Source organism: Microtus oregoni, unplaced genomic scaffold (assembly GCF_018167655.1).
Source record: "Microtus oregoni isolate MIOR12 unplaced genomic scaffold, Mior012 000002F_ref0000024, whole genome shotgun sequence".
NCBI lineage: Eukaryota > Metazoa > Chordata > Mammalia > Rodentia > Cricetidae > Microtus > Microtus oregoni.
The window spans coordinates 13,134,499-13,146,749 of record NW_024543061.1 but is presented as its reverse complement, the minus strand read 5'-3'; the positions used below and the strand labels follow the sequence as shown (position 1 = coordinate 13,146,749).

Here is a 12,251-nt window from a genome sequence, read left to right as displayed (position 1 = left end):
TTCAGCCACAGAACTGGCTCCGTCTGTCAGCAGCGGGCTGGTTGCCCTGCAATAGCAGCCGGTATGAACTAAACTAAAAGCCCACAACTAAGAGCGTGTCTAGTTTCTGTTGCTGTACTCCATATAGCCGGCAGGGGGCAGCACGAGAACACGGCCTTGCAGAACGGAATTGGGAGTGGAGGGAGCCAGCGGCTCAGGCTGTGCCTTCTTAGGACCTGACATCATAAATTTGCCCCTTCTTCACTTTGTGCTTCTCTTAGTCGGTTGACTTCAAGTTCAGTTGTTTTCTTGTCCCTCCACCACCTAAATGAGCTTGCTGAACTTGAGGACAGTAACTCCATGACAGTTCCTTCAACACCCTGGCCCTCCAGAGGTTCGCCGCTACAGGCCCCCATAATGCTTAGAGTCTGTACCCTGCGGCTCCTGCCACATGCCCTGGCTCTTGCCAGCTACCCTGTCTCAGTTCAGCAGAAAACTTCCTTAGGTTGTAGGGTTGTGGCTGCGCATCCCTCACGTCCTCTGAGTATCTGAGGAAGGATTAGCATTCAGCTGGTACAGCCACTCCAGAAACCTAAACGGAAGCCTGTTGGCATCTCAGAGAACTCAGCTCTGGCCGGCACTGGAGCATGACACTCGCTAACCAGGACACACCTCGGGACACAGATTCCTCCTGCTTGGGAGGAAGAACAGGTCCAGGCTTACCCAGGACCCAAAGCTCCCAGGCCAAGGTAAAAATGGAGAAGCATCCTGGCAAAAAAACCTGCATCCTGAGGATGGGATTGGGTACTGGCTGACGTTGGGCCTCTGATCAGCTGTGTGCTGCACCCCTTAAACCCTGTTTCCAGGGCTTTCCCTATACTAATCACCACAGGCAACAGAAGATAATCCATAGACACAGCAGGATCCTTGGTATCTAATTACCCAGTCCACCCACCAGAAGGCACCGAGGCTGAGCATCCCAGCCCCGCATTAACTGCAATACTAATGAGCCCCTCAATGCTGGGCATGCACACCGGTAATTGCCATGGGTTAACCCGGGCCACACAGTGAATTCCAGGCCAGTCTGGGTTACAGTGTGGGGACTCTGTCTCAGGCACAAAAACAAAATAAAACAAACAAACAATGCCCATCTCAGTACTGAAACTCTTAACAAGGCTTCGCACTGCAGCCTTGAACAAGGGCTATAGTTTGCAAAGAAGGGATCCCGTGACTTCTAGGAGTGGAGGTCATTCCAGATGAACAGGCAGGAGCAGAAGCCAGACCTGATCTGGCAGAGGCTGGGGGGGTGTCTGGGGGAGAGAAATAGCTACAGATGGAAGCCACACAGAGCCCCGCCTACAGCCAGCCCCAACTGCTGGGATGGTCCCTGTAAGTCTGTCAAGTGTGTCGTTGGTATTTATTTATTTATTTAGAGTGTGGGAAATCAAATCCATGGCTTTGCATCTGCCAGGCAGGGGCCCTACCACTAAGCTGAGTCCCTAGCCTCTTGTTTGTATATTATCTCACTCTCAGGACAGAAGGTAACCAAGGGCAAGCCACGCCTCCGAGCTCCAGTGCACTAGGGGCCCTGGCTAACCGTATTTCCCTCTCCAGTGATTTGTCCAGGGGGTCCAGTCTTTGATGCTCCATGACCAGGTGGCAGGCATTAGAATTTTCTCTTAATCCTATTCCTTCTCACTTCCCCCAACTTTCATTTTTCCCCTTACTTTGATTAACCATTTCACATATATTTCCTTCACATTCATTTCCTTTTCAAAACAAGCAGCAGAATAAATAAGAAATAAGTCACAGTGAAATTGGCCACATTGAAGGGTGCCGCCAGTTTGAGGGAACAGGACAATTGATGGGGCAGGAAACTCAGGAGTGTGCCTATAGATTTGCATAGACTTGTGATCTACTATGTCCTCAGCCTTAGCAATGGACCCCACCCCAAGACCCTGAGAACTTTGTGTGTGGGTACAGGTTCTCTCATAGGAGGTCTCACGCCACACTCCTCCCAATGGCAGCAATGGCAGCCCAGGCCTGGAGCCCACTGGTTTGTCACGTTTGGGTCAAGGTTGGTGGTTTCTACTTAAGGACATGTGTTAGGGTCAGGCTCAGCACTGGATGGTGCAAAGGAGAGGCTGGGAAGTCTAAGCTCTTTAAGGACCTGAACAGATCTGCCAGGCCCAAGCCCTGAGCCACCCACCCACAGTGCAGCCCCACACCCGGGTTAGCATACATCCCACGCGACACACATTAGTGAGGCAAGGCAGGACATGCCTGTCTGAACACTTACATCCAGGTCCCCAGCAGTCACCGAGGAGGGAGGAAAGAACATTCTGTTAGAGAAGGAGCTTTTGAATAAAACTCACATGTACTTAAATTTATGTCCCGCAAACTCGGTTTTGGAAAGGGCCCGATACACCTGACTAATGACAGGCAGCTCTGGGAAGGAGGAGGAGGGGAAGGAAGGGGAGGTGGTGGATGTGCCCCATAATAATAATAATAATAGAAGCATTTACAAAGACTGGAATATGCAGGAAACTGACAGGCAGAATGAAGCAGAGGTGGGGAGAGAGTGCTGTGGTGTCTGGGAGGCACAGTTTAGAATAGGCTCTGCCATCTGCTGCTTGCTGGGCCTGTGAGTGCTAATGCCATGGCTGTCACTGCCCTCTAAAGTGACTATCAGTCTCCCAAATGCCCACTTTTCTTCTCTCCACTGTCAGGAATTGAGAGCTGGATTTGCAAATCCTTTAGAAAGTTCAGTTTCTGCTCAGGGATCCTAAGGTCCTAAGTCTCTAAGGATGTCTAGAACCTTCCCACGTTCTGGAGTGAACACCACCCATGTGACATAATTTTTGGGGATCAGGAAGAAAGCACCCAAGACCCACTGGAGTCCTCTCAGAAGATGTTGAAGCTTCAGACAAACATCCCAGCACTTCCCAGTGGAGCCCTTGCAGAGAGCTGGAGGAACCACAGAAGCCCTTACGAAGCCCAGAGAGTGGGGAGTTGTCCCTAAGGACATAGAGGGACACACTGTGGAGGAATCAGGGATGGGTCCTTACAAGGAGCTCTAGGGGTCAGGGAGAAAGTTCTAGAGTACTGGGTGTTAGCAGGACCCTAGGAGAGCAGTGCCTGCAAAAGACAGCCCTGGTCCCAGGCAGTACTATCCTGGCTCATGGAATTTACAATTTAATATGCAGAATGGGGGATAGAAATGACCATGACCTTCTTGGGGACACTGAAATGCCATTTCCTATGAACTAGGAAGTCTACCAGACCTATGTGCCAGTGTCTAACAATGGAAGGCCCCAGCTTCACCAGTTGGACACCGGCTGGTAAGACTGGTTGAATGCTTCTCTCCCACTGTGGCCCTGCTCAGTGTTCCTGTCTGTCACTTGTCTAGGATTTCTGGCTTTCATTACCCAGGACCTTCCCTAGTCCCTAATGCATCTAGTTAAGCTCAGGTAACATCTTCTAAGAGAGCAGTATAGCTGGCCCCAGAGAGCCACAGCTCTGCCAGCTGTCACTCACACACCAGCAATGGCAACATTGCAACATCATGAGTGGCTGTCTAGAAGTGGGAGTCCCAGAATCCTGAGTACGTCTGGCTAGTCCAGCCTGTGAAAATAGTAGTCACGGGCCAGAGAGATGGCTCAGCAAGCAAAGGCGCCTGCAGCCCAGCCTGATGGTCTGAATATGATCCCCCAAACTCACAAAGTGTGAAGAGAGAACCAACTCCCCCAGGTCATTCTCTGACCTCCGCACACAGGCCATGATACGCACATCACAGGTCCACGTGCACCCCATACACAAATAAATAAATACAATTAGTAGTTCCCCTTCAAACGCCTTTTAACAGCCATTTCCTTTACGGTGCAGGGAGGAAGGCAGGGGCCCCACCTCTGTTGTGTGATGAAGAAACAGACTCAGGGCAGTTAGCTGACTCACAGAAAGCTGCACAGCTAGTAAGTGGCAAGCCGGAGCTCCCTGAGCAGGGCTGACTCCCCTGAAAACTCAGGGCTTCCTCCCTTCCGTGGAGCGTAGGCAGTCTCCGCATCCCCAGAATGCACTGTACAGGGATGTGCGGGACTACACATTGGCTTAAAAGATTCACACGAGTCTCTGACATTCCTTCCAAGAGGCTGGATAGTTCTCCCGTGGATCAGAGGTTTGGCTTGGTGACTCACGGCCATCAAAGAGAACATCTCAAGAGTAAGTGCTAGCCTGACTTCAAAGGCCAGGTCATGAAAGGTTTCGGCTTCCTGCCTTTTCTCGCTGTCTAGAGTCATTCACTTGCCATGTGTTTGGACTCTCCAACAGCAGCCTGAGAGGGACCCAGGCGGTAAGGAGCTGTAGGCAGCAGCTCCTGGAACCATATCAGAGTGGATCTGCCAGGCTTGGTCAAGCCTTCAGCTGACTGAGCTCAGCCAGAGTCCTACGAGGTTTGGCCATAGAAATGAAAGACAGTGCGTTTGCTTGCCTTAAGGGTTTTGTCCCCCATCTGGCCAGTGCAGCTGAAAGGGAGCCCCAAGGTCAGGGGCCAGCACCTGGTTAGTGCCCCCCTGAAGCAAGCTGAATCCAGCAGGCTGCAGGCAGGCTGGCTGCTACTCACCTTTCCGGGTCCTGCAGGAGGAGCAGCAGGTGCACACTGTGGGAGTCGGGTGAGCTGTCAGAGACGGCCCCGCCCAACAGGAACCGGGCCCCAGCAAACAGGCAAGTCACCCCAGGAAGAAGGAGGTGTCTACAGACACTGCAGTGTGGGAAGGGATCACCTCTGATTCAGCTTCCTCTAAGGTCAGGCCCTGCTCCTAGAACTCTAAGGGGATGGGAACTGGGAAAGTTTCCCCTGGGAATAAGTGTCCCTTCCTCAAAACCTCTCCTTCTAGACTTTTGATTCAGAGAATCCTCCAGGAAACCTCCTCAGACCGGTCCCTCAACCCCAGTGAACTAGTGTGTGAGCGTTTGGCAGAAGGCTAGTGGGGTACCGGTTTGGACGCTGCATTCATTGGTCTCCAGACCACGTGGATCCTGGCAGATAGTAGGTGCTCACTAAGTCCATGCTGACCCACTGACTCAGAATCTATGGAAGGCTCTCTTCATCCTCTCAACTCCTGGTGTCCACTTCCTGGTGGTAATGCCAATCATTCCAATGCATGGTCCCGCCCCTCTCATTCACTCCACAGGGAGGGCAATCATCGCTGCCTGCCCCAACCCTTCAAACCAGAGGGCAAACTCCAGGCAGGTGAGTCAGCTCTGATGTGTGGCCCAGCCTCGCCCTGGGTGCCGAGAGTGGCAGCAGAAGGTTCTGCTTCTCCATCTACCAAGCTCAGGCCCTGTGTTCTCCTCCTGACACACGCAGGGCGCTGTGTATGAGGCCCGTGGCAGGCAAGTGGAGGTCGGCTGGAGAGGGAGGCAGAACCAGGGTCTGTCTGCTAGAAGCTTGTAGGCAGAACAATCACACCTCTACAGTTTCTGTGTCTCATTCTTTTCTGTCCTCGAGATGCAGAGAGCAAATGATCTTGTCCCCAGTTCTCAGCCGACCTGACGCTGTGTCCTGGACACACTCCATTGCTTCTATCCCGTACCATCCGCCTTCCTCAGGAAGCATGAATCTCAATATCTACATGCGTCTTTGTGCTTAACTGTGCTCTTGAAAACTGTGTTATTCTGTATTCTGTATATTTTTTCTGTTTTTTGTATTCTGTATATTTTGTTGTGTAATATATGTATGTGCATGTGAGGGTGAGCCTGCTCCTGCTGTGAGTGTAAAGGCGAACGTGGCTTCTTCTCTTGCTCTCCACTTCACTATTTGACCAGGATCTCTTACTGAACCTGGAGTTCACTGGTTCTTCCAGACTGGCTGGCTGGACAAGTCTCAGGGTCCTGTCATCACCTTCCCAGAGCTGGCATTATAGGCTTGTGTTGCTGCACGGGGATTTTCTGTGGACTCTGGGGACCCGAACTCAGGTTCTTATGCTTATAGAAATATAGCATCTCTCCAGTCCCTGCTATCACCTACCTACCTACCTACCTACCTACCTACCTATCATCTGCCTACCTACTTCCTATGTACCTACCTACCTACCTATCTGCCTACCTACTTCCTATGTACCTACCTACCTACCTATCTGCCTACCTACTTCCTATGTACCTACCTACCTACCTATCTGCCTACTTACTTCCTATGTACCTACCTACCTACCTACCTATCTGCCTACCTACTTCCTATGTATCTACCTACCTACCTATCTGCCTACTTACTTCCTATGTACCTACCTACCTACCTATCTGCCTACCTACTTCCTATGTACCTACCTACCTACCTATCTGCCTACTTACTTCCTATGTACCTACCTACCTATCTGCCTACCTACTTCCTATGTACCTACCTACCTACCTACCTACCCACCTATCTGCCTACCTACTTCCTATGTACCTACCTACCTACCTACTCTTTTTTTTTTTTTTGAGACAGGGTTTCTATGTGTAGTCCTGCTGTTCTGGAACTTGCTCTGTAGACCAAGCTGGCCCCCGATTCACAGAGATTCTCCTGCCTCTGCCCCCTGCATGCTGGGATTAAGGCATATTTCATCACATCTGGCTGTATATTTACATTATAAAAATAAATACATAAGAACGCACTGTGGGTTGTGTGTTTCTATGGGGCACCCTGCTTTCAAGACCCACCAATGCCCACTGAATCTGGGGCTTCAGGTGCTGCAGACACAGCCTGCAGCCATGCTGTCCCGTTCCTTCTCCTAAACTGTCTTCAGCTCCTGCCATCTGTTTGGAGTCTGAAAATGATCTTTAATATTATTATTATTATTATATTATTTTGTAACAAGGAGGGGAAAGGTAGTGGCCTGGCACCCCCCCTCCCCCACTCAGCCATCAGGAGGAGGTGGTAACCAACCAATCATCGTCCTCTATGCTTCCTGCCATTCATCATTTTCTGTTAGCAACCCAGGTCTGCTCCCCAAGTCATTGTCATCTCCTAAGGATCTATCTTGGAAACTGATGGCTTCCAGTCCATACACCAACCTCCAGAAGCAACAAGTCCACATGGGTAGATTAGATACTGGCTTCACACCTCAGTCTACACAGCTGGGTCTCACTGAGACCTCTGGAGACAGGCCCAAGACTCCACATATTAACCAAGGCTCCTGACCTATATGGGCAGTCTCATCCTAAGCACTTATCCACAAGAGTTAAACAGCAGAGGTAGATTTTCAGATACCAGAAGGTCTTGACCTCCCCAGGAACTGGACCTCAGGTCTAGAGTGGTCCGTGGTAGGTGCAGGCTGTGGGCATGCGTAGTGTGTAAATAGTCAGAGATGAAGTGGAGATGGGAGAGGGAGGAAATGCCAAGGGGTGTCACCAGCCCTGAGGAGTGGAGAAGATGCTCAGGGGGTCACAAGATCTGAGTATGGGGCCAGAGAGAATAGAAAGTGCTCTCAAGGCCCAGACCACACCTCCTGCTCCAGACATGACCCAGGTACTAGCACCCAACACTCGGATTCCACGGACAGTGATGAAGGAGAAATAACCCCCGGGTGTGTGTAACCTCTCCTGCCAAAGGCACAGTCCCTAGGCCAGCTTCTTGAGTGGCTGTGCTCATCATCTGGCCTGGGACAGTCTAACAAATATCTCTGTTTAGACAGGTCCACGGGACAAGGGATACCTTGTGTGTGATCCAGTATTGTGCCTGTAATGACAATGAGGCCCAGGAGTGAGAAAGGGAGGGGACAGACCTACCTGAGCTGCCAGCACTCTCAGAAGCACTCCTGGACATCTTGGGCTGACCATGTTTGCCGCTGGACCGCCCAGTCCCTGGAGGTGGGGGGCCTGAGGGAGCAGGGGTACCATCACCCCTGATAGTGGTGAGGTCCTGCATGCTGAAGCTTCGCAGTCTCTCCGACAAGGCACCCTGTCCCTGGACACAATACAGGAGAGCACTTGTTAGAGGCCTGACCGCAGGCTGATGGGCTCTAATGGGAACAGGCATGAGATGTGACAGCGGCCAAGAGACCTTTGCTCTGTGAGTGGACAGGCAGAAAAAGAGCCCTGGGTTGCCTCTCCTCAGGTTCCCGGGTATACTTGCTGATATGCAGGTATGTTCCAGGGCCACCTCTGGGGGTCCCCCTTTCTTTTAGACCCAGGGAAATCTGTAGCTAGGATCACTGATCTCTCCAGCTCCCCCACTTTGTTTGAGACAGGGTTCTCACGTGTCCAGGGCTAACCTTGAACTTGCTGCTTGGCAATGTAGGCATACCTGCTAGGATGATCTTGAACTCCTGATTCTCTTGCCTTCACCTCCCAAATGCTAGGATTACAGGCATGCCTGGTTTATGTAGTGATAGGCTCAAATTCAGGGTTTATGCACCTCAGGAACATCCCCACTACAATCCCTGCTCTCCAGAGACGGCTGGAGGCTGCTGGCTTCCCACCAGTAAAAGTCTATATATGGCCATGTTATCCTCAGTTCTCAGAATCTGGATACAAACTCAAAACCTAATATTCTATGCGCTTAACCCGACTTCTTCCCAAAGGCTATAAAACGCAGCCGGTATTGTTTCAATGTATGACAATAGTTGTTTTGTTTTTAAAATCTGTGAAGCTGAGGTGGTTTACAAGGCACATTTACTCGTATTGGGCATATCGAGTTTCATAAAATACCCAAAAGGTAATGAATCAGGAAGGAATAAGTGATATTAAAAAAAAAATCTCTGCTGCCTAAGTAACCACTTCAAATCCTGAAGGAGCTGTGCAGTGAAACTCAGTGTAAATGTATTCCTTTGTTTAGGAAAGCAAGGTAAATGTGTTGTGTGGATGAAAAAGCAAACCTCCCCTCCCCCACCCCAAATGACAGGTCTGTGCAAAGAGAAAGGACAAAAGCAACGCAGGTTTGGGTGTAGCTCTGGGTGTGCCTCAGGGCAGGGGAGAGCCTAGTGACATTCTGTTGTTTAGATTTATTTTATTTTTTTATAGTTTAATTTTCCACTTACTATTTGAGGCTTTCATAATGCATGTGATGTGTTTTGATCAAATTCATGGAAGTATTGCCTTGCTGAGGAGTTACTGGCAACTGATGGCTGCAGGCAGGAGTCAGGGAGTCAGCTACCTTTTTAAAGATTATTCACTTAAAGTTATCTATGTGTGTGTGTGAGCATGCATGTGTGTGTGTCTGAGCAAGCACACACTGGCCAAGCCAGAAGAAGGTATCAGATCCCCTGGAGCTGGAGTTACAGGCAACTGCGAGCTGCTGGACGTGGACACTGGGAACCAAACTTGAGTCCTTCGGAGGAGCAGCAAATACTCCAAGCCACGGAGCCATCTTTCCAGCCAGTTTGCTACAGGAACAAGGCCCTGATAGGTTGCCTGTGTCACTGGCCTTGAACTCACAGAGATCCCCCTGCTGGGATTAAAGGCTGCGCCACCACCGCCCGGCTCTATTTTATTTTCATGCTACTGAAGATGATGGTTGTTGCTGTGCCTGCTGCTGGCCACACCCAAGTTGCTATTGAAATCAGTGAAAGAAAAGACAACTTATGGCCAAAAGGACCAGGATGGGTTTCAATACCCCAAGCCCAAATAACTGGTCAGGGACTAACTCCATCAACGTCTTCTGGATCTTGTAAACACTCTGCCACAGACCTGAGGGAAACAGCAGTCTACACATTATGTGCCCATTTGGCAAAGGGCTCAGTTTCACGCAGGGAAGCCGAGCCAGTGCAGCTCCAATATCACCAGCATCAGGAAGATGGAGAGTGGCAAGGGTTAGGAAAGAGGATATAAGGATGGCTCAGGACCAAGCCCGGTGCCAAAGGGAACCACAGAAGCAAGGAAAAAAGAGTCCTGAAAAACAAATCAGAACAGCTGGAGATGTCTGAAAACAGCATGCCTCTCACTCGAAAACCTCATAGCCTTGTTCAGTCTCCGTTCAACCTCAATCATATTTACCATCCAGGAGGCCTTCTTTAAAAGCTGTGCTTGGGAGAACCCCCATCTTTTGTTTGGGAGCTGTTGTCTTCTGGGAGAGCTTCTGTTTGCCACACTGGTTTCCCTACTCTGGGAAAATAATTCTGGATTTTCTATGTTTGAAGAAGCATAATATAAGCAGGGCATAGTGGCGCTCACCTTTAATCCTGGCACTTGGGGGGCAGAGGCAGGTGGATCGTTGTGAGTTGGGCCTGGTCTACAAAGTGAGTGTCAGGACACCCAGTGCTACATACTGAGACTTTTTTCTCTCTTTTTTGAAGATAGCATCTCACTATGTAACTCTGGCTGGTCTGGAACTTACTATGTAAACCAGCCTGGCCTTGAACTCACCAAGGTCTATTTGTGTCTGCTTCCCAGTGCTGGAATTAAAGGGATGTACCACCATATGCATATTTTTCTTTTGAATATGTGTGAATATGTATTGCATGTAGGTATTTTGAGGCATGTGTGTATTTGTGTATGTGGAGGTCTGAGGACATCCTCAGGAACACTGTCTACTTCCTTTGAGTCAAGATCTCTCCTTGACCTAGAGTTCATCAAATTAGGCTCGGCTACCCTGGGGACCCTTTAGTCTGCATCAAACAGCCCCAACACAGGAGTCACAAGCATGTGCTACCACACTTGACGTTATTTCTGGTCCTGGGGACTCAGATGCTCATCCTTGCATAGCAAGTGCTTTACTGACTGAGCCATTTCCCAGTCCTCATTCCTGAAATGATTACAAACAAAACTTAAATGTTCCTGCCTCCCTTGCAGCTATGGCTGGCATTATACCACCGTCTTGTCCAATAGGGCGTGAGGAGAGATCTGCTGAGGGGTTTGCAGCTAGGGAGACATTTTTTCTTCTTGATATGCAAAAGGAGAAAATCCTGCCCTGCTCCCTTCTCTCTGCCTTTGAGGATGGTTCAGATCCTGGAACTGGTGAAAAGAGAGTCACAGGGTATCACCCAGAGCCATGTTGAAATAATGCAACTTCCATCCACTCCTAGTTTTTCCACAAATGGTCTTCATCAGTTCATCATCAGTTCATCAATACAGTCTTCCACCTCTGAGAGATACAGTGCTTCTGATATCACTGTCTCCACCTACACACTTGGTTATCACCTGTGGCAAGACTGGAGACAATGGAAGGTTCTGAGTGTTCAGCTAAGAGAAAGGAATATAGGTACTGGTTATCTAAGATTCCACTGATCTTTTCTGGAACCATCAAGGATCAATAGCATGGGCATAATAGGCATTCACAGCGAGATGAAGGTTCCAGAAATAACAATCTTATATCACTGGTCCTTTGCAAGATCCAGAGAAGGGGCTACTAGCACAGGCATCCGTGGGTGGCTAAGCTGTGGTGATTCAGTAGACTCTTGACAGTGACAATGGGGTTAGTTAGAGCGTAGCCTGTTTACTGTGCTTCTGTGCTCCTTTAATTTGTGCATAAGAGCTTTTTAAAAATCTCAGTCTAGCAGTGTGTTAAATAAGAAGCAGTAAGCACTCTAAGTGGAAGGCATCATGTCCCCATTTCACTAGCAATGTTTCCTTTCTTAGTGGCACTTGAGTTAATGACATCCAGGTAATGAAAAGGGCTGCCCTTCTCTGAACAGCTTCCGATAAATATCTAGACTCCTTGAAACACGCTCTCCATGGCATCTAGCCTGCTCCCCGTTCTTCACGTAAATGCACTTAACTCTGGGTATTGTCTGCTGGTCTCCCCCTCCAGATAGTTTACTATTGCAGTCCTGAATCCACCTTTCTACTTGACACACATTAGGGCCGAGGAGCTGGAAACCATCAGCATGTAGGCGTCTATCGTGTTACTGCCCGAGAGGAGTGGCTACAGGAGACCACCCACCCCATTCCCATCTATCGGCCAGGGGCCCAGACCTGAGGGGCATTCTGTTGAACACACCTTGGGATGTATCCACAAGAGTAGGACATAGGGACAGGTTGCATACCTGTGAGGCAAAGTGCTCCAGGGGAGAGCCCCTTCTGGAGAACCTGGTTGTGAAAATATGTGAACCAAGTGGAAAGAGGGCTTTTGGTCTTTCTGTCTGTTTTGAGACAGGGTTTCACTGTGTAGCTCAGGCTGACCTAGAACTCTTTGTGTAGATCAGGTTAGCCTTGAACTCACAGAGATCTGCCTGCCTCTGCTTCTCGAGTGCTGGGATTAAAGACATATGCCACCATTCCTGGTTGTTTTGATTTTTTTAAGACAGGGTTTCGTGTATCCCAGGCTGACCTCAAACTTGCTAAGTAGCCAAGGATAGCCCTGA

General features: G+C 49.6%; 1 protein-coding gene across 2 annotated transcripts in view; it reads right to left on the bottom strand.

Moving 5' to 3' along the window:
- The window catches only part of Reep1 (receptor accessory protein 1), a 100,329-nt gene that overhangs the window by 6,988 nt on the left and 81,090 nt on the right, over positions 1-12,251 (bottom strand). The window contains exons 6-7 of one of the 2 annotated variants that reach the window (XM_041641371.1): positions 7,741-7,918; positions 4,598-4,633 (exon numbers count right to left, since the gene is read on the bottom strand). In XM_041641371.1, the coding sequence (XP_041497305.1) occupies positions 4,598-4,633; positions 7,741-7,918 (214 nt within the window). The remainder of the gene's footprint in view (positions 1-4,597; positions 4,634-7,740; positions 7,919-12,251) is intronic. The other variant, XM_041641364.1, reaches the window with a different exon arrangement.